The 22507-nt window shown below is 35.7% G+C and overlaps 1 protein-coding gene across 1 annotated transcript in view; it reads right to left on the bottom strand.

Annotated features, from left to right (window-relative positions):
* LOC149573193 (serine/threonine-protein kinase PCRK1-like) overlaps positions 1-21921 on the bottom strand; it is a 61815-nt gene extending 39894 nt beyond the window's left edge. The window contains exons 1-2 of the mRNA XM_089814373.1: positions 21324-21921; positions 17007-17267 (exon numbers count right to left, since the gene is read on the bottom strand). Of these exons, the coding sequence (XP_089670499.1) occupies positions 17007-17267; positions 21324-21698 (636 nt within the window). The 5' untranslated portion in view covers positions 21699-21921. The remainder of the gene's footprint in view (positions 1-17006; positions 17268-21323) is intronic.
* Between the last annotated feature and the right edge of the window lie 586 nt (positions 21922-22507).

Here is a 22507-nt window from a genome sequence, read left to right as displayed (position 1 = left end):
TGTGCAGAATCAGAAGTTTATGGGGATTGTATTCAGATTATTAGTATTCAGTACAAGTGAGTTTATTGTGTGGCTGGGTTGTTTCCCCTCAAGTTAGAGGGTTTTCCCAAGATAACTTTTGTCCATTTTGTGTTTGACTTTTTCTGTTCTTTGTATGGTGCTTTCTCTGCTATAAAAATTAACAACCAAAACCGACAAGTTCAAATAAAAAACTTGTCAGTTTCAACTTAATGGTAGTCTGCAACCAACAAAAAGCATCAAACGACTTCAATTTTCTGATAATACCTCTTGTTAATGATTTGCCCAAAAAATAAAGATAAACAGCAATAAGAAAAGTAGAATAAAATTGCACAAAAGATACGAGATTATCCTAGGAAAACCCTTTCACTTGAAGGGAAAAAACTCAGCCACATCCTAGAATAATATCTCTTTTATTGATAATAAATTATCAAGTCCAATGTTTTTTCCCTTGATACAATTTTAATCACAACTGAAGTTCTCTTCAATTTCCAAAAAACAAGTATTTTCATATTTCCAAACACATAACTCTTCGCATGTCACGTCTCTTCATATATTATCATAAATATCTTCTCCAATTCTAAACACAATACATAGGTATTATCTCAATTTCAATATAAAGCAACAACAGAGATAAAGATATGTATCACACCTACAATCTTCAACACTCCCTCTTAACAAGAGAGAGATTATTAGTATGACAGGCACACAGTGTTGCAAACAAAGATGTCAATAATAAATTTTCATCACATAGATTCTCATTAAAACATATTGTAACATTATTCACCATAGCTACTTCTAGAGGGTGAACCATAAAAGTATAAGATTAAAGTCATGGAGTGACACACATGACTTCCACCATGCCTACTCGTAGAGGGTGAAATGAGAGCTTTCACCTCAAACTTCTCCCAAACAAGAATGGAATTTTCACCATGCCTACCACCAAAGGGTAGCATTAGGGCTTTCACCTGAGACTTGTCCCAAAGAAGAACGCATTTCAAACATGCCTACTCATAGAGAGTGGATCCATCATACCTACTCAAAAAGGGTGGAACAAAGGATTTCACCTCGAACCTCTCTCGCAAAGAAGAACTCATTAGTAATATGTATAACTATGACTGAGATTCTCTCTCAAGAGAGACTCCCTCTCAACAGGATTATCATTCACTGTCCAAGTTAACTAACTGAGGATCTTTAATAGTTACACTACCACATAAGCTTGCAAAGAATTAGACATCTCCCTCTGTCACATAACCTCCCTCTGAAGTTGAACAATTTCCCAATGAATATCATTTCCTATATATTATCTTCCTCTTTTAATGAAGATATGTATCAACAATCAGTCACATGACAGCAAGCAGCGTCCCCATGCATATAAACTCTCATCACTTCTTGATGCATCCTACAACCAAGAGCAATCATAAATTCAACCTATCATAGAGATCAATGCTAAAGCATAAACTATTCCCAATGATATAATAACAATTCATCATGACTAAAGATATAATCACAAAATACTTATCTCTCATCTCAGCACAGACACAAATATGAATTAATACAAATGATAATTCACATCAACCAAATCTCCAAGTTCTATTTTCTATGAAGCTATCTGGGCCATCTGGACAACCTGGTTAGTAATCATAGTATCTTGCATAATATCAAGTCAGAATACATATGAAACAAAACATAAATACATATATATATATAAGAACACTAATGAAGCATCCTATTGAATAAAGCATATCAACTATATAACCTGCATATGCGATCAATACCAAATTAAATAACTTTTGTTCTTCACAACATAGATATTACCAATCGACAATCTTGAGAGCCTCTTCTTTGCTCGATGGTAACACCCATGCACTCATCAAGGGCAAGTTTGAAGTAGCGTAGGACCTATTAACAAGATCTGACATATTCTACGATCTCCATAACTTTTCATTTCTCTCCATCTACCCCTTCTTCTCAAATCATCATCATCTGAATTCAAAACATCCATTCTAAAGCAACGAACTCAAAATTTCTAAAAATGTCAATTCTGATTACCACTGTAACCATGGCTAGAATGTAGAATTATTGTCCCTCATAACCATTCCCGTGCTCTTTTATTAAGATATGGAGTACATATTGTCTCTGATTTTGCATACGAAGAGGCAAGAGCATTATCAATAACCATAAGTGGGACTTCAACCATGGTTGTTGAGAGGTCCATCAAAACTGCCTCGGAATTTCAACCTTTGAATAATTCACACTATTATTGGCTCCAATGTCCCTATGTTGTTGGCTGGGAAGGGATGACAAGAGTTCCAATGTCCACTAAGACAGCGTTGTCAGAAGCCCTCCATGCAAAGATTTCCAATACTCCTCTCATTGGCAGGCGCTTCCAACAAGGCAAAACATCTAAGTGGAAGTGCCTTGCCCTTGCCATAGGCCATTCCCATCCTCTGATTGTGTTTCTGGGCAATTAGTTAATCATCATTACCAATACAAACGACTTTCTTTCTCCTCATAGTAGAAGGCATTCATAGAGAAACAGTGGCAATCATTTATTCGGCACTCCACCGCAGAAGTTTCTTTTCAACATTCGCTTTGCTAATGGCATTGCCAACACAATAAACATTACAAATCGCTTTTTTGCTTACACGCATCCGAACCCACTGTCGTTTGTTCCAGGAACAAAAAGTCTTAGGGCTTTGTCTATCTTGCCATACTGGATGCAAAGTCGTTATTGAACGATTGAGATGTACCATTGACAAAATGTTCCGTGTGGCCTTTTGCTAAGGGTTTTGAAAACCCCAAAGATGAGCATTTTGGAAACCCCAAAAAAAATGTTTGAGTTCTTGCGGATGAGGTGTACACCTCAACATTGCAGAGTACAATAATTTCACAAACTGGAAGTTTAATGGACTGAACTGGGCTATTTTGGTCTTAGAGAAGATAAGCTCAGAGGAATTCAAAGGATCAATATAGATGAGAATAATTTCTCTAGCAGCTACCAAAACACCAGCAAGAATAATTTCTTGCTGCTAGCAGAATTTCAACACTTCCAGATTTATGAAATCACAACAGAAACATGAGCTATAGAAAAGAGACTACCTACAATGTTGTTATCTAGCTTGGCTCTAATACCATGTTAATGATTTGCCCAGAAAATGAAAATAAACAACAATAAGAAGAGTAGAATAAAATTGCACAAAAAACACAAGAGATTATCTTGGAAAAACCCTTCCACTTGAAGGGGAAAAACACCAACTACACCAAAAAAAATCTATTTTATTGATTATAAATAATCAACCATTACGATTTTTCCCTTGAGACAATTGTGATCACACATATATACAGAATTGAGAGACTTTTCATATCACAACCAAAGGTCTCTTCAATTTCCAAAAAACAAGTCTTTTCATGTTTCTAAACACATGACTCTTCGCATGACACATGTCACTTCATATAATATTATCTCAAATATTATCATAAATATCTTATCCAGCTGTAAACACAATACATAGGTATTTTCTCAATTTCAATATAAAGCAAAATCAGAGATAAAGATTTCTATCACAGCTACAATCTTCAACATCTCAAATCCTCACTCCTTCGAGACATAGACAAATTCAGTGCATTTACAAGTGATTTCAAGGATGTTGCATAATAGTGATTTGACAACTAAAGTTTCTGGCAGCATAGCAAGGTAACGTTATTGTTTTGTTTTCCCTCATTCTAAGATTTTACCTCTTTTTCTGTTATTTAACTAGCTGCTAAAATTTACATTTTGTAAGCTTTAAATTTTTTTTTAAAATGCTAGGGTTTCAGATTACAACTTCTTTGTTTCAGACAAAATCTGCCACGGGCCTACTTTGAAGAAGGATGGAACGCCAGAAAAAGAAACAGGACAAGCAGAGTCTAATTATTATGGAAAGAAGATCAGAGGCATCAACTGCTTCAATTATCATATTGCATGGAAGAAGATCAGAGGCATCAACCACTTCAACTATCGTATTTGGGTGGATCTGTGGAAGAGACATTTCAGTTTCTACTGCAGTAGTGCCTGATGTTATACAATATCTCTCTCCTTTCTTTGTATGAGAGAGATGTAGCAGCATGATAAGTTATTATGAATATGACCACATATTAAGTGCTTTATTGTTTTTCTAGTCACTATGATCACATATGACACAGTAGTAGCTACTGGACACCATGCTGTTTGAGATTAAATTTATGAGCGAATGAGTGTTAAACTTGTAACTAATAACTACATTCAATGATATGCACTGAACATTTTTTGAGCTGAGTATGAATGCATGAAAAACCAATAGTGCTTATCTGTTCTCTAAAAGATGTTTTATCATTATGCATATATTTAAATAGTATTTTGACATTTCACAAAATGTGTTTTACTTTTTTTAGGTTTATAAATTTCCCTGAGTCACTAAATCCAAGCTAAAGTTGGGTATGTCGAGTTTCTCAAAGCTTTTAAACTATGGCTGATAGTAGACTAAATGACTTGGGCTATAAATTATTTCCAATTACAAAATTTTCATTGTAATTAATTATAACATTTCTTAAGCAAATATCTCTAGAGGATAGCTACTACAGAAAATGGCACAAGATAAATCTAATTTCTGTAATGATTTCCTGAGCCATAGTTGGAAAACTCGGACTAGGCAACAACTCGCCAACCCCCCTGAAAGTTTGTTCGGGAAAATATCAGCCATTCTTTTGAAAAAACTCGCGAAAATTAGGGAACCTAAAAAAACGGCCAAAATTTAATTCAAAATACATTTTTTTGCAAATTTCAATGAGAAGATGCATCTAATGAGTTAATTAAAGAGAACACAAAAGAAACAAGCATAGTTTAGATATATATAAATGCATAGTGGGTACAAAATTGCATTCTCATGAGGAATGCTGATGGCAAGAAGCAAAATAGTAAATAGTTTTTGTCAAACTATAAATCTAGAAGTAAATGCTAAATAGTAAATACATCAATACAATCACATCTTCCTCTTCAATAGCTTGCAATCACCTAAGAATGCCTTGGAACCCTTCTTCTCTCCCCTTCTCAAGCCTCCAAATGCACAAAACAAAACTAGTGTTGAAAAAAAAAAATTCTTGCCTATATCGCTAGAACTCACGCGCAGTCGAATTTTTAGTGGAAAATCACAAGTTTTTAGGAAAAACTCGCTGATTACTTCGGCCAATTTCTAGAATCCACTATTTTTTCTAAGAAAAACTCGCCCAGCAAAAAAACTCGGCGATTTGTATCTAATCACAGATTAAACTGCGATTTTGCCAACTATGCCCTAAGCTACAATCAACTTTCCTTCAATTATTACATAGCCATATCAATGAGCATATTACCATGTCCTATAAGAGATCTTCCAATTTAAAACACTCACCCCCATCAAGTTAAGAAAATTATATCCACCATAATGCAAAGGATGGAATTAGACTTCTCAAGACAATAATATCCAACAAAGTGGTGCACTCATCTAAAAGACTAACATGTTTCAAGGTAATTGTGACCTTTGGGAGTAATTAATTATACAATACAAATGGAACTGAAGTGCATAAATCTAATGTCCCATTTTCAATAAATGCATGTTGTGGATCAGAAGCCCTTTTTCCCTTCTTTTTGGTGAGTTAAGCCCAATCAATTCCAACTTCCCTAGTCTCAATTTCTCTCAAGTGGAGAGTGTATTGTGTCCCAACTCTTGGATGCAAGCATTTCATAGGGGTTTCCAATTTTGCCATCTCAAGATAACTTCCTACCAAACCCAATTCTTTCCTTTTCACTCATCAAAATTTCAGACTTTTCCATCTTGTAAATGACAGCCTTTTGAAAACTAGTCTTAATTTGTGTAGTGCCCCTCGTATTTGCAGTTTGAACCTTGTTATATTTTGATTCGAGAGATACTTGATACTCTTGTTATGTTTCTTTTGAGATGACCTGAGGGTCGGATGTTATACTTTGATTTCAGTATCATAGATGTTATTCTACTATGTTGTTCAGTTTATCATATTTGCATGTTGATGCCATTTTGAGATGACAGCATGTTCTATGATGATATCTGGTTATCTAGTATTTGGACATATCTCTCATGCTGTTATGAGATGGATTTTATGCTATGGATATTTACTACATTCTTGCTTCATTATGTTTTATGCGAACGTGAATGATGTAAATGGATTATATCAGTATAATTGAGTAAATTGTTAAATTAGGTATTTAATGCATTTGTTGCTTCGACTATGATATTATATGCAATTGCACTTGATCATGTATTTTAGCGTGCAGGATTCATATCCCTAGCAATGGTACATGGAGTTAGTGGTTTAGCTGTTCATATTTTACCAATGTCGTCCCTGTATGGTCAACATATATTTTAAATGTTTAATTAAACCTTCCAGTGATTTGTTAAATCCAAACTCATTTGCATTATGTGATTGGACCAATGAGCGTGCCTATGCATTTAGAGTTTTGCATTGTAGCGAAAGTTGTTAAGGAAATTTCTGTGATTTTGGGTTTTCAGGCTTTAAATTTTATTGAATTTAATTTCTGGCAGCTTTGCCATAAATGAATTCCTATTACTAAGAATAGCTTGTTTTCATTTGGGTCGATTCAAGGTTTAACTAGGTTGGCTGGTTATTTACCCTAATCAATGATTCACTCGAAAAGTGAATTAGTATTGAAAGAGGAATTTAATTCCTCACTTCTCACTTTTGCAATTTGAAAAATTGAGAGCTTTTCTTGAAATCCTTTTCTGAAGGATTGGTTTTTTGTTCGTTGTGAGAGCTATGGGTGTGGGATATTCACAAGGACGGACTCGTCAAATCCAACTCAGGGAGACCTTGCTTTGCTGTCATTTTCGGCTATATCTGCAAATTATTTATTTTACCTGGTTGTTCTCCGATTTAGCCCTTTTGGCTGTCAAGTAGGGCTCTCCCATTTTCATGTTTCAACTCTGTTTCTGGTTTTGTTTCTAGTAACTATTTGTTTGAATGCTGAGAACTGGTGTTCCCCTCTATTTATGTTTGTTGGTTCTACCTAGTTGGTCGGGCATGAACGTTTTTCTAGTTTTTGGGATGAGGGTTTGGGGTTTCACGCCATTATGCTGGCCCTTTTTGCATACGGTGTTTGAACCCAAATTTTATTGGATATTTTAAGCTTTTGTGCCCAAAGACCAAATGGGTTTTTATTTCGAAGTTTTCCAATTTTTGAGATTTTTACCTCGTTTTGTGTGCCGCCCTATTTTCTCAATTTTTCTTGGCATGATGTTGGTCATGGACCTGGGTCATCCATTTGGATGTCAATCAGACCATTGTTGCATTGGGATGTGTGTCACATACGTCCTACTGAGCTTGTTTTCGGTTGAGTGATATTTTGCTTGTGTTCTCATCCAATCCTTATGTTATGATCTCTGTGATGGTGGTGCACCACACACGAGTACATGTGCATACGTTGTCAGGTGACTTACGAGGCCCGATCTCCTGTTTGTACTTTGGTGGAGTTGTGATGGTGGTGCGCCACACACGAGTACATGTGCATACGTTGTCAGGTGACTTACGAGGCCCGATCTCCTGTTTGTACTTTGGTGGAGTTATGATCATTAGGGGTAGGGTTGGGAATATGCATGCCTACAGGCACTCATCGTTAGATGAGCATGGGTAGGGTAGGGTAGCATATGGAGGGGGCTTCTATCTCGTAGCCTGGTGACCATTGCCCAGGGGGTTGGTAGAGGAAGTTTTAAGTAATAACTAAACAAAACACTAGGTGGTAATAAAACTTAAGATAATAAAATGCTTCAATATGAGAGGCTTCCGTTGGGAAGTTGAGTCTGCACAGTTCCAAGCTTGGGCTTTCCGATGCCAAGTGACTCTCCATGATGTCAACCCCTAGATAGTAGCCCATTGAGTGTTTGACCAGGACTTGTAGTTTATGCATTGTCTCTAATCTTGGTTCCAATCCTCATTATTGTCTAGTGTGAGTGTTAGCCACGAACATTTGCTTTATGTGTGTTTGTGGTTAAATCATTATCTCCATCAGCACGATGGGAGTGGACCTAAGGGTTTCACGTGTTTGGGAGGCGTAACTACCTATACCATTGTTGGGAACCGGTGTATAGAGACGATCTATTGTCCCAGTGCAACCATTGTTGGATGTTTTCACTTGGTACTTCGGGTTTCGGAGTATGCTTTCTTGTAATTTATGCTTTCATCAAAATGCTTGTAATATCATGTTTAGATGATATTAGTTTATTGACGCATTTCCTTATTATGATGTTTAGCATATGATTAGATGATGTTATCTACTTAGTTGGAATATCTATTGCTTTCGGTTAGCATGCTAGATTTCCGTTCTTATGATGTCATTATGCTTTAGTAGTGATGTCTTTATAAGACAGCTCCAGCTATCGAGTTGGCAGTTTGGGATGTTACACGAGGGGGATGGCTAGGACCTTCGAGGTCTCATGATGCTATTACAGTTGGGAGGAACTGCGCACTTAGTTTGGTTGTTTCAGTTCATTGCAATGTTTCTATACACTGCGATTTTGCTTTCAGTATGTTCTTTACTGCTGTGTTTCAGATGGCTAGATGTAGTTCTATCTTGCAGTTATAGCGTTTGAGTGTCTATGCCTTGATCTGTGGAGCCGATACTCCCTGGTGTGGAGGCAATTCATTTCTTAGCTTTTTACCTTTTTGTTTTTGGCTTGTTGATTTGGATCCTCGCTTGAAATTGCACTTTCTTGTGCGAGAGTGCAAAAGTTTGCGTGGTGTGCTGAATTTTCTTGCGCAGTTCTTGGTACTTCCTCGTGCGAAACTCCACACCAATTATGGGTGTTTTGGCTGCTAGGCCAAGTACTTCCTCGCACTATTTGGTGCATTTCCTCGCGCGAAAGGCAGTTTCTCTTGCGGCGCGTTGTACTTCCTTGCACAAAATTTTGTCTGTTGTTATCCTCACGTGAAAACCAAGGGGCATCTCCACTGCTTTTCGAGGAATGCAATTTGGTGTTTTAAGTACCCTTTGGGTTTGCTTAATTTTCCATGCTTTGACAAATCTGAGATTCTTGTTCTGTTGTCGTCTTTGTTCTTCATTCTTTGTTTGTGTGTCAGTTTGGTAGTGGTGTTTAGAGATTCGTTGTTTGTCACCATTGTGGTTAAGTCTTTCGTTGCGATCTTTGTGATCCTTGTATGTTGAGTGTCATGTACATCCATACCTTTTTTCTAAAAAAGTTATCTTCACTTGTATTCAATCCTTGTTCCAACGATCTTCGGCCGAGGCATTACAATTCAGCCCATAAAACCTAGGGACAATTCTAATTTTCCAAGCAACCACCACTACAGTTAAAGTCAATTGAATTATGCACAAGTTCCCCAAAATCAAGGACCAATTTTCTTCATAGTCCACTTCAAGAAGACTTTCCTCAATATTCTTTTCTTTGTAAAGACAAGAAGTAGAACCCCTTGCAATATCCCTAAAGGATATTTGGCCCAATTTGTCTTTCACGGTCATTTTCAGAATGTAAACAAATTGCGCATGCAATAGATTTTCAGATTAAACAACAAATGCTCATATAGAAGACCTCCAAAATTACTATTGTATTATGATTTTTCAGCAATACAAGATTAACCAGCAAATCCATACAAATTCCTCAGAATTGTGTTATTGCATTATACATCAGCAATGCAATAACAAACATCAAGTCCAATCTTAAATATAAAAACACAGTCAGATTGGAAATAAACAATAAAGTGCACCTATAGTCTCAAATGTGAATTCTAATTCAAATCCCCCACGGATGATGAACCGGGGCTACATCCAATCCACCAAATATGGCCAAAAGGTTTGCGTCCTCGGGTCTAAAAATGGAAGGTGTAAATTCTCTCAATGTTTCTCCAAGAGAAACTCAAATTCTCCAACAACCAACAATCCAAGCATCCTCAAAAAGAACTCCTCATCCTTCTTTTATGCTCAAAACAGTGACTTTTCAGTTTCCTTCTCCTATCCTTTCGTCTTTTTCCTTCTTGTCACCCTTAACCCATTTTATACTACTAATTTGACCCGTTTAATAAATTTGCATAAGCTCCCTTAAGCCGAAATTAATATTTTATAAATTTGGCTTCAAAATTTCTCATGTCCCAAAGCAATTGGAACTAGGATCCCAAATAAATCTGCACCTAGGCCTGTCGCCCAATCTAGAAATTACTACTACACCCATCTGTTGCGCTACTCTACTTTGCCCTAATTGATACAATGATATGTGATGCCCTAGATGATCCAATGATAATTGATGCACTAATTGACACAATGGTATGTGATGCCCTAAATGATCCAATGGTAATTGATGCCCTAACTGATACAGTGGTATGTGATGCCCCAAATGATCCAGTGGTAATTTATGCCCTAACTGATACAGTGGTATGTGATGCCCTAGATGATATATTGGTAATTGTCATTACGATAAAGTAGTATAGCTATTTGTTCCTTACGATGCATTTTATGGACTAACTTGGGTTTTGCAGAAGCATCCCTAGACGACTTTCAGTTTGAATTCTATGGTATGTAGATTTTAGATTCCTTGGTAAATTCATTGATGGTGTCTTCAATTGTTAGTTATGAGATTTCCGTTTAACTGATTGTAACTGTTAATCTCATTCCCATGAACATAACTATCTTCCTATGAATATGAAGTAATAACTGTATTTCTTTGATATGTTAGTTGTTAGTTAAGACCTAGAAAAAGCGGTGTTACATCAAGGCCTCCTTGAAGTTGTCGAAGACCTAGGTGGTTGCATGTGCCTAGACATAGTAACATTTCTTCCAGTGTGAGCTGCAATCAACGAATAAATTATGAATAATGTATGATAATCTAGATTAGCATCCTCTAAACAAACCACTATTGCAACTTTTGATTGTGTAGCTTGCATTCCATCACAAACCCAATTTGTTGAAGTTTGATAAATCAATGAATGTAGCCCATGTTTCATGCATGCACACAATGAACCACCCTCTTGAAAATTTGGGTACAAATATTTGGTTCTTTAATCTCCTTTTCATCACCCCACTGATAGCATTGATGTATTCAGTTCCAAAAAACAAAGATTTAAAACCTACATGCCACCTAAAAGAGTATGCTTTACCTAGGACATTATTGCGGTCAAATTTCAGTAGGTATATCTTCAGAAAATTAACCTTATATTAATAGTTGATTTAAGTAATGCCAGGAATTGATCCTCCTTGTAGAGGCATAGCACCACAAATACAAGATGAATTGGAACTCAAATGTTCCAACTATGATATTTTTTATGTAGTGAATGATGGAATCAAGATAGTCAAATTGTACTCAACCAACTAATGTCAGATTGTGGCTTTGTAATCTCAAACTCCACCTAGAGCTTGAAGTTCCCAACTTTTTATTGAACCTATTTTCAACTGAGAATAAAAGCTGGTCAACATGATTGTTGCAGTGTTTCCAAGCTTACATAAAGACCCTGCCAATATCCAAACGCAAGTATTCTTGCATTGTCAATTGGATGGGAGTAACTTGATCATCTTCTTCAAATGTCTTCTAGAAGCTTATTCCATGCCATTCTATGAGAAGCAACTGGTTGAGACTATTTTGGTCAGAATGATTTAGGTTAAGAACTATGAAACCCAGGGACTTGCACCCCCATCCCCCCAAAAAAAATCTTCAAATTACCTGTCCCTGGAACGTCCCAAAACCTAGTACTTGGAGTACCCTAGTACCTCACCTCTATCATTCCACAACCACGAAAGTGACTTTTATATATATCTATAGATATATACACATACATACATATATATACATACATAACACTTTTGGAGCCAGATATACTTGATCTGAAATCTTTCCATATAGGAATGTTGTTTTTACATCCATCTATTGCACCTTCCATCCCTTTGATGCGGCAATTGCTAAGACTGCTCTTACAGAGGTATATCTAGCAACAAGAGCAAAGGTTTCTTCATAATCAATCCCTTCTTTCTGAGAAAATCCTCTAGCTACAAATCTGGCTTTATACTTCTCAATACTACTGTTAGTAACATGTTTTATTTTAAATATCCATTTGGAAGAAACAACAGATTTTCCTTTAGGTCTTGGAACAATTTCCCAAACATCATTTTTTATAATAGATTGGTATTCTTCTGTCATAGCTTCTTTCTAAGTTGTATGTTTAATAGCATCAGAAGGATTGGTTGGCTCTGTTTTGGATAAACCACTAATGTTTGTTGTATAACCACAAGAATCTTTTAGGTCTTTTGCTGCCTCTGACTATTTCAGAAGGTGCAGCAAAGTCTTGAGCTGCTTCAACTGTTTTAATGGCCCAAGGTGGTCTTTTGTTTGAATTTTCTTCAAGGTTCATATTTTGAATTTCATCTTCGATTTCTTCTAGGTTCTCCCTTTAGGACCTAGATTCACTATTTCTTTTAGAACTAGATAAAGGAGAAGGTTCATCAAAACTTATGGCTCTTTTGAATGCAAGACCTTCTTCAAAGATTACATCTCTGCTAAGTTCAATATTTTTCTATCCAGGTATGAAAATCCTATATGCCTTAGATGTTTCACTATACCCTACAAAACTACCTTTCCTCCCAGAGGATTCTAACTTGGTTCTCTTTTCTTTTGGAACATGGATATATACAAGACACCCAAAAATTCTAAGATGACTTATATTTGGTTTTACTTTAGTAAATACTTCTTCAGGGGTTTTATCTTTAAAATAGGAGTGAGGACTTCTGTTTTGAATATATACAGCAGTACAAGAGGCTTTTGCCCAAAGATAATATTCTAAATTTTGATCAAAAATCATAACTCTAGCAGCTTCTTTAATTGTCCTATTCTTTCTTTTTGCTACCTCGTTTTGCTTTGGATTATAAGGAACAGTGTACTCCCTCTTAATCCCTAATTCTTTACAAAACCTTTTAAACAAATCTGAGGTATATTCTCCTCTATTATCAGTTCTAAGGGTTTTAATTTTATGCCCTGAAAAGTTTTCAGTTAATGTTTTGAATTCTTTAAACCTTTGTAGGCTTTCTTTTGATTCCTTGCATTTTAAAAAATAAATCCATGTTTTCCTAGAGAAGTCATCTATGAACAAGGTATAATATCAGAATCCTCCAGGAGAAGGAACAAACATGGGTCCACATAAATCTGAATGAATTAATTCTAGTACAATATTTGTTTTCCTAGTACTATCATGAAAGGGATTTCTGGTGTTCTTACCCAGAATGCACCATTTTTTAGTTTAGGTAATCCAGTAACCATCTTCTCCATAGCTGGTAAAGTTTTGAAATTTAGATGCCCTAATCTTCTGTGCCATATTTCATTTGTATCTGCAACTTCGTGAACTAGGGCTTGAATAGAACAACTAGGTTTTGTATTCAATTCATACAAATATCCTTTTCTTTGACCAATTAACTTTGCTTTCTTGATAGAGAAGTTCTTAGCCCAAGTTAATACTTTGCCATCCACAAATGCAACATTGTGCCCATCATCTTCAAGTGTTGTAATTGAGATTAGGTTTCTTTTAATCCCTGGTACATAGAGTACACCTTTACGAAGAAGAGTATTTCTTCATTTTAGTTTCAAAGTACAATTTCCAATTCCTTCAACGAAGTGTGCTGAGTTATCACCAATGGTAACTTCACCATTAACCTTCTCTGATAAAGAATCTAGAGTTTCTTTGTATCCCGTTATATGTCTAGAAGATCCACTATCAATTACCCATGCTTTATTTGAAATTTCATTTGATAGAGAGGAATACAAAACACAGTTCTTAGGATCATAAGTATCTTCTTCTCTAATGACATTTGTACAATTTGCTTATTGTGGAATTTTTCGGACAATTAGATCTCTAGTGTCCAAATTTTTCACATTTGAAACACTTTATTTTAGATAGATCTTTCGTGGGTTTTCCATTCTTTTGATTTTCCTTTTTCTTCTTGAAATGCTTCTTCTTGCCCTTATAGGAGTTTGTATTAAGAACATTAAGTTCTTCATCTTCTACTTTTGGTTTCCCTCCTTTCTTTAGTTTTCTGGATTCCTCTTGAAGACAATCATTCTTAAGTCTGTTAAAGTTGGGAAGCTTATCTCTGGCACTTATTCCCTGTGCAAATGTCTCCCATGAATCTGGCAATCCATCTATAGCCATAAGTGTTAACTCTGTGTCACTAATGATGGTTCCTATGCTTGATAGTTAATCTCTAATGCCGGCAACTTTTAGGAAGTAAGAATTTATCGATTCTCCTTTCTTTATCTAAATGTGAGTCAGTTGCCTTTTTAGTGCAAGAACCCTAGTTGCATTGTTTACTTCATAGGCATTTTGTAATGCACTCATCATATCAAAGGCAGTTTGATGTTTTGTAAGCATAGGTAAAATATCATTTTTTACTCCATCCAAGATAATTTGAATAGCTTTTCTATATCCTCTATTCTAGAGAGATTTGTGAGGTTCAACTGGGGGTTGTTTGGATGGTCCATCAACGAATTGTTTTACATAGTTCTCTTCAAGAATCATCATGATTCTGAATTTCCAGGCTTCAAAGTGCTCTTTCCTATCAAACCTATCCTCGGGTCTGAATGTGTATGCCATTGAAGTTAGAAGATAGTTGCTAGATATATATAGAGTCTGATAATTGAATTTTGCAGAGCCTAGGTTCGACTACCAAAGCTCTAATACCATGTAAAGTTTCTACTAATTCCTTATCTCTAGATCAGACTTTTAATCCAGTCTTTAAATGCTGAGAATGGTCTTCTAAGAATTCTGAATATTGATGAAGTTAATGCTTATTTTGATGCAGATCCAATAATGAATATTCAACCTTTAATTGTGAGGGAGTATCTCTGATATAATTTGCAGGATATAAATGCTTAGAGGAGCAGACTTTGTTGTAGCTGTGTGTCCTTAATCTGCATCTATAACCTCCCTATATATCCTTCCTAAAGGTTATGTCCCTTAAAGGGACATAACCCTTCCTAAATTAGCACTAACTAAACTCTTCCTAAGTTAGCAATCTGGGAAGACAAATTTAATAATGCCTAACTAACTATGTGTTAGTTTAATTTTGCATCAAATTGTTGCTTCATGAGAAGTCCCTGACTCCTATAGGAAGAGTTATATATTATATAATGCCAATTTAGAGATATATTACCATCAGAAGAGGAAATACAGTCTGTACTATCAGACCTGTAGGTTATTTGGTTAATATTCTTAACATTCTTTATAGTGGAAAACATCTCAAAAGAAGTTTTAAGATTGGATATGGAGGGAAGAATATGATCCTTCATAGAGTCTATAATAATTTTCATAGCTTTTTTATTGTGCCTCTTACATGTTGTTTTATCTAGATCATTTTCTGGTATTGTCTTATTTGACTCTATGTATTCTTCTAACTCCATCTCTCTTAGTACAACCATGACTCGAATTTTCCATGATGAAAAATTTGATGCTCCTTCAAGTCTATCCTCTAACCTTACGTGATTCACCATTTTGATTTTAAGATATTTAAAATCTGATTTTAATGATTTTGAGATCGAGTTTTCTCTATCAAGATGGCTCTGATGCCATGTTGAGTTTTCTCGGATCATTGCAAATGTAATAGCACTGCCATAATGTCTGGTATGTGTTTTCCTAATGCATTGATCTCTTTGTATGAGGAATAAACCGAGAAGAGACATGTCCCTTCATGGGACATGTCTATTCATTAATATAATTAATATTATAGAAAACTTAATTATATATATTATTATTATTATTATATTATTATATTAATTTCTCTTTGATCTCACAGGTTTATCCTACTAAAGCTAGCAAAACATGAACACTCTCTCTTAGCAAGGGAGGATAAACACGTAACAATATATTAACTCAATGTAATATACAAATATCTTTGATCAAAAGATATTCCTCATTTTGATATCACAATTGATATCATGAGTCTTGGTCTCGCAGAATATCAATATTCGATATCCACCAAGTACTCAAAAAATTTTGATATCACATATGATATCATGAGTATTGGCCTCCAAAAATATCAACGATATTCACCAAATACTCAATAAGGTTTGATTTCACATCTAATATCAAGAGTATCGGCCTCCCAGAATATCAAAGATATTTACCAATTACTCAAAAATGTTTGATATCACATCTGCTAAGCAAAAGCCATATGAACATTCAAGATGACTTCAATATTTGATTATGTAATAAATACAATTGCTAACCTTGACGGTTGCATCCAAAAGTAGGCAATGTTAACACTCAAAACAAATCACATACAATATTCTTACAAGCAAGGACCATTTAACTCATGAAAATGTATGACCAATAATTTATTTATCACTCTACTATGAATGTGTGTGTGTGGATTTGTGCTTTTCAAATGGTCATCAAGTAGTAATTCAACAACATGCACAGGTAGAACATCCTTGAGTTAGAAACTTTTAATTTCTGACATAACATTATAATTTTATTTACGATCTCCACATTGGACTATTTTGTAAATAACACAACACTCGAAAAAGGCATTTCACAGTTCCAACAGTGGGAGAATTTATGCTTATCTTAAAGCATTTGTGTTTAAAAGGTTCATCTTCTAGTTTGTTATTCTGGAAAAATACTATGCGCTGGGCAAGCTTCCATATCACATTGGTTAACAGGCACATTCTCCCAAGAAAAATCCTGTAAAATCAATCATGGGGCATTCAAAGTTGTCTTCGCACTAATTATATTCAAACAAGGGAGTAGGAAGAGTTAAAGACTCCATAATATTAAATAGTGACAAAAAGACCCTATATTAAAAAGGTTCAGACTGTTAGCTATTGAAGGGTGCATTATGAACTTGTAATTTGTCCTGGGGAACTATAGAATTGTTAATACTCAAATTAATTGATAAAGTAATCAACTTCAATACAGTTAAACAAAAACTATAAAATGAATTGCACTGGATGATGACAAACCTGGACATCCAATTCCTCATGCAGATTAGCCAAACCACAAGCTGCACCCAAGGCTATCTTAAGTCTCACGGACCATGGCAGAGCTGGCAGTGCCCTCCTAAATAAATGGTCTTCAAGGCTCTTGTTACACATAAACTCATAGACCAAGAGCCGCTGAATACCCCTTTCGTCATCTTCAGCACAATAGCCAACCAATTTGACTAAATTGGGATGCTCAACAAGTCCAAGAAAGTGCACTTCTGTCAGCCACTCCTTGTGGCCCTGGACAACCAACAAGACAAATGGTTAATGATAAATATTTGGAAGGTGTTGGGACTTACTCAAGTTATTGATAAATTTCAACTCAAATCTCAAATCAAACTACAGATTCTTTGGGAAAGCAAAACAAACATTTATAACGACACTCATTTCAAAAGTTATATATCTGTCAAATATTTTGCATAAATGATCGCTAAAGCATTCTTGATTTGGTAAGTTGCTTACATTTGTGGATTTAGATGAAAATAATTTTACTTATACAAGGGTGATTTGGCATAGCCAAAAACAAAAAGAGGAGACAAGTTGCAGCATGTAGGCAAAGCCCGCAATATTAAGAAAAAAATCATTAGATGTCAAAACACCTTTCTGGACTCTTGCTAGGATAATAATATCACATATACTAACATGTCAACAAGTCTTTTGAAGGAGTACACTGTATTTTCAATGTATGCTATTCTTCTTCATTTATTAGTTCCAGATATTTAATAGACACCTATTCTTCTTAGTTCGACATTGATAGCACTTCTTTTGCCAATCAACCAAAATATGCACAAAATTCAACCAATAAAAACCAGAAGGCCAATTACCAAACACATGAGCATCCAGCTCTCAAGCATGGAATCAGTGTATACAAATTATTGCTACACAGGGGAAAAATTGGCCTCTTTAGTTTTACAGAAACCAATCAAGAAAACCATATTAAACAAATTTTGAGCATCCAGTAACTGTCCTAAAGAAAGTGATACATGTTGGAATAATCATTTTCTTGATACATGTTGGAATAATCATGCTTCAAGACAAACGAAAATATTACAGGAATTGCTAACTACTGCATTGTCAAATTTACAAAATTGGAAATGGTAAAAAATTTATCATCTCCTGTTCATGTAAATTACAGGAACTATAAAACCAAGCAATCAAATGCCATTGATCAGCTGTGCCACAGAAGGATAAAAAAGCAAATAATGAAAGGCTTCAGCAACAAGAATACACAAAGTAGATCTAAAATAGCCCAAACAATCTGAAATGTATCTTTTGATAGAGAAAAAAAATAAAGCATGAATAAACACTTAGTTACTGATGCGGGATTCCTCGCCACAGATTCGGATCCAGATGCCTGCAGAAGCAGATCCTGAGGCGGGTGCCCTGTGCATGCTGGCTAGATGCGCATCCCAGGCACCCAGATGGGCAGAAATGCCTTCCACAGGCATCCACACCCATCCAGATGCCTGGGATGGGTTCCATGCATCCGGACACCTCTGCAGGCCCAGGCTCAAAAAAACTGAAGGACTTTTTCTTATTTGATTTTTATTTTAACTTGTGCAAATAAAAAAAAAAATCTATCTTTCAGCGCACCAATTCTTGCATCCACATCTGGATCCGCACCCAAATCAATAACCTTGAATAAACAAGGAAAGCAAATGCAAGAATTATCACCATGTCTATGATTATAAATTCATTCAGTAATCTAAGCTTTCCCAAAATCAAAATTGATAAAGAGAATGCTCTACCTAGAGAAGAATATCCACTCCAGACCTTCCCAACAGCAAGAATATTGTCAGAAGTATAACTGCTATTGATAAGGCTAGTTTATCCCAACCAAACAGTTTTGAGCAATAGGGGTTAAGAAGAAATGTCATAGCATGAGAAAGTCTTGTGATAAATGTCCAAAGGTGTAGTCAAATAAAAAATGGTGATTAACTCGAACTTTTCAGTTAAGAAACAAATGCAATATTGCAGAGGCTTATAAGATTGCCTAAATGTTTTGCAGTGCAAGGCTTCTTGATAACCTTTTATCAAGTTTTGACATGCAAAGTCCTAAATGACTTTGGAAAAGTCACGAGCAAAGCCATTAAAACCAAAATTGTCCTTGTCTATATCCATTAACACTTGATCAAACTCCTTATCGGATAGTGATTGATCACCAAAAGCTAGTTAAGAAACAAAAGCAATATTGCACTGGGTTATAAGATTGCCTGAATGTTTTTAAGTGCAAGGCTTCTTGGTAAAGTTCTATCAAGTTTTGACGGTAAACTTCTATCAAGTTTTGACATGCAGAGTCCTAAATGACTTTATAAAAGTCACAAGCAAAGCCACTAACACCAAAAATGTCCTTCACTATATGCATTAACACTTGATCAAGCTCCTTATGGGATAGTGATTGATCACCAAAAGCTTTTTGAGAATTCCAATACTTAAACGGTACCTTAATTAATGCAAATTCTCGTGGCCACCTTGTGCTCTTGCATGAGCGAGCTCTCATGCTTGGAAGGCAAGTTTGTAATAAGACACAAACTTTTGAAAATTATCAAGCAACATTGTTACCTGCTTGCATCAAAATTCCACTGGGTTTGAGGTGCTCAGATGTCTATTCGACTGAGAGAGTGTTAAAAAATCTATCAATGCAAACTCAATGCGGTTCAGGCAGGAGTGAGCCTCAGAAAATATAGTATATGTATAAACAAAGCTGTTTCAAAGGAATTCTCACATCTTTCCTCTTAGTTGCTTTGTATCTCTAATTTCTGTTATGCAGCATTCATATAGTTACAAGGTCTTCTTGAGGATCTTTTGAGATATTTTCACAATCACGTATATTAAATAAGAACATTCCAAAGTGAACAAACTAAACGTTGCATTATCCAGTAAAATTATATTAGAGGTAAATTACAGTGACTGAATATTAAATCTATCCCCATTAGAGCAATACAAAATCTTAATGCAACCAAAATACTAAATTGTGTCCTGAGAACCATGACGGAGTTGTCTCTGAGGTCAGATGGCATATAATAGATTATATTCATTTTGTAGCCTCTCTATTGTGATACTCTCACGAAAAAATGTAATCTGTTTTGCAGATACTCTCACAAGAAAAATGCAATATGTTTGGCAGATACTCTCACAAGAATAATGTAATCTGCTTTGCACTTAGTTTGCAGATGCTTTACTTGCAACCTTGGGGTAATGTCCATGTCCTTACACTTAAAAATATGCAGCTCAAAACATTACTAATATGTTAGGCAGCAAGATCACATTTCTTCAGAGAGCTTCACCCGCTACATCCAAAAACAATTGGTGCAACCCACAAGACAACCATGGAAAGCACTAAAGCCGCAAAACCTAATCGTTAGATTTCAAAACCAAATCTGCACCAACAATACTTGAAGTTTCTTTGGACGTTCCTTGATGAGACCTGCAGCATCTAAATACAAAGGAGATGATGTAAACATACATTTCCTCTCTCCCTCAATGTGATAAGCAACAAATTACAAAACCAATTTACCAAAGTTCATAAACAAAATCCTGCCCCTATCAAACCTAAAATTTAATTTGCTAATATTATTCCTTTCTTTCTACCAGGATAATGGAAAAAACACCAGAAATTGCCAAAACTGTAGAATATTAAAAAGTAACTTCTCTGAAGTTCTGAAACAGAGCAGAAATGACAACGGTAGTAATCTCTCACTCGCACGCAACCAAAGCAGCACAAAACCATTTTTTTTCCTTACATTGTACGGAAATTCATTCGCATGCCATTGCCAAGGAATCGACAACTCCACTTTCGAAGTCCCAAGCTTATACTATCAAACTATTTTGCTTAACTGAGACATTGATTGTATCGATTGCTAGTTACACAATGGATATTGTTTGTATTGATTTTTGCTAGTTACATAATGGATATGCACATACACATTGCTTCTCATATCACCAATTAAGGCTGCCAGCAAGTCTTGAGCAAACCATTATTAGCCCAATTGGTAAAAACAAGTTCAAATTCTAGGAGACAAGTTAAAGCTTTTGAGAATGGACTAAAATGTTAGCGTTTCTATTGAAGATTCCAACATTCGATTTTGAGGACCATAACAAGTTATATTATCAAAATTGGGGAACACCCCATCCAACTCATTATTTGTGGCCTACTGCGTATCCGAAGAACAATGTCAAGTGCAAGTCATTGGTGAATCTGACGGAAAGGTAATCCATAAAAGGGTAAAGATTGTCCGGCGAGTGAAAAATGTATAATACTCAGAAAATTGGAATAGAAAGAGGGAGAATATTGACCTGTAATCCTTTGTTGTTGAGTCTTTTCACTGCTACCTCAATTTTAGCTTGTGGGTCATCAAGGCTCTTGATCAATCCCTTGTAAACACAACCAAAGCCACCTTCTCCGACCATAAGCCCTCTGCTGAAATTCCTTGTAGCAGACCTCAGCTCGGCAAAGGTAAAAACCCTGAGATTGATGGGTTTCTGAGAAGAGATCTTTATAATATTACTGGGTTCCTCTGGGGGATCAATTTTCACATCATCTGCAATCCTATCAGAATTAATTCTCGCCTGTTCATGATCAGAGAAGGAAGAACATGATGCTTTTCTTCTTTGGGATGGTGATTCATTATCCTTCGTCCGGTCTCCATTGAAAAACAAACACTTCATCATTCAAACCCTAGTTCACTCCCAGATTCCCAACAAAAAAGCAAACCACGGAGAGCCTCAGAAATGACAACCACTTTACTAAATCGGTATTTTTTGCGTGTATTCCATGCTTGTTCTGCTGCAGCTTCTGCAACAATGCAAGCCTTGAACTGAAATGGTTGGGTAATTACCTGCCTTAAAATGAAATGGGTATGCAATTTCGTGCATTGAATAAAAACGGTGGGACACATTTCTGACTACTTGATCTGTTTATAATTCCACATGGAGTCAACAATCCATCTCATTCATCCCAAAAACAGCCGATTTTCTTCATTGGTTTGCAGTAATACCTTATTTATGAGGTAACACGTGTTTTTAACTATGCCATGTTAAATCTTCGGGTAATTATGCTGAATTTGTCGTAAAGATTTGCGTCCTGCATGGCCCGCGTAGGCCTACCACAGAACAATTTAACCGCGTACCGAAGTGAATATAAATACTGGGATTAACTAAATAGATTTGCAGAATTAAAGATATACAGAAACAAGGGAACCAACAAAAATTAGTGTCTCGTCAATCTAAGTCGCGCCGTGAAAAAGAAAGAGCGGTCCAATTAACGCCGATCCAGAAAAAAATTACTAATAAAATAATAAAATAACAATGCAAATATAGGAGTGGGACTAATCAAAAAAATGGAATAGGAACAAAAGCTAGTTAGAAAGGTTCGTTACGAAATTTGAGGTTTTCATCCTTTCCAAAGTCTTTTTAACGTGTTCTGCAAGTTGTAGTATATATTTATTACTCCCTCCGAACGTATCAATGTCTGATGCAAG

This window comes from Cupressus sempervirens, chromosome 2, assembly GCF_028749045.1.
Source record: "Cupressus sempervirens isolate cs-2001-9-10 chromosome 2, ASM2874904v1, whole genome shotgun sequence".
Taxonomy (NCBI): Eukaryota; Viridiplantae; Streptophyta; class Pinopsida; order Cupressales; family Cupressaceae; genus Cupressus; species Cupressus sempervirens.
The sequence above is the reverse complement of the archived record's forward strand: the minus strand, read 5'-3'. Positions and strand labels throughout refer to the sequence as shown.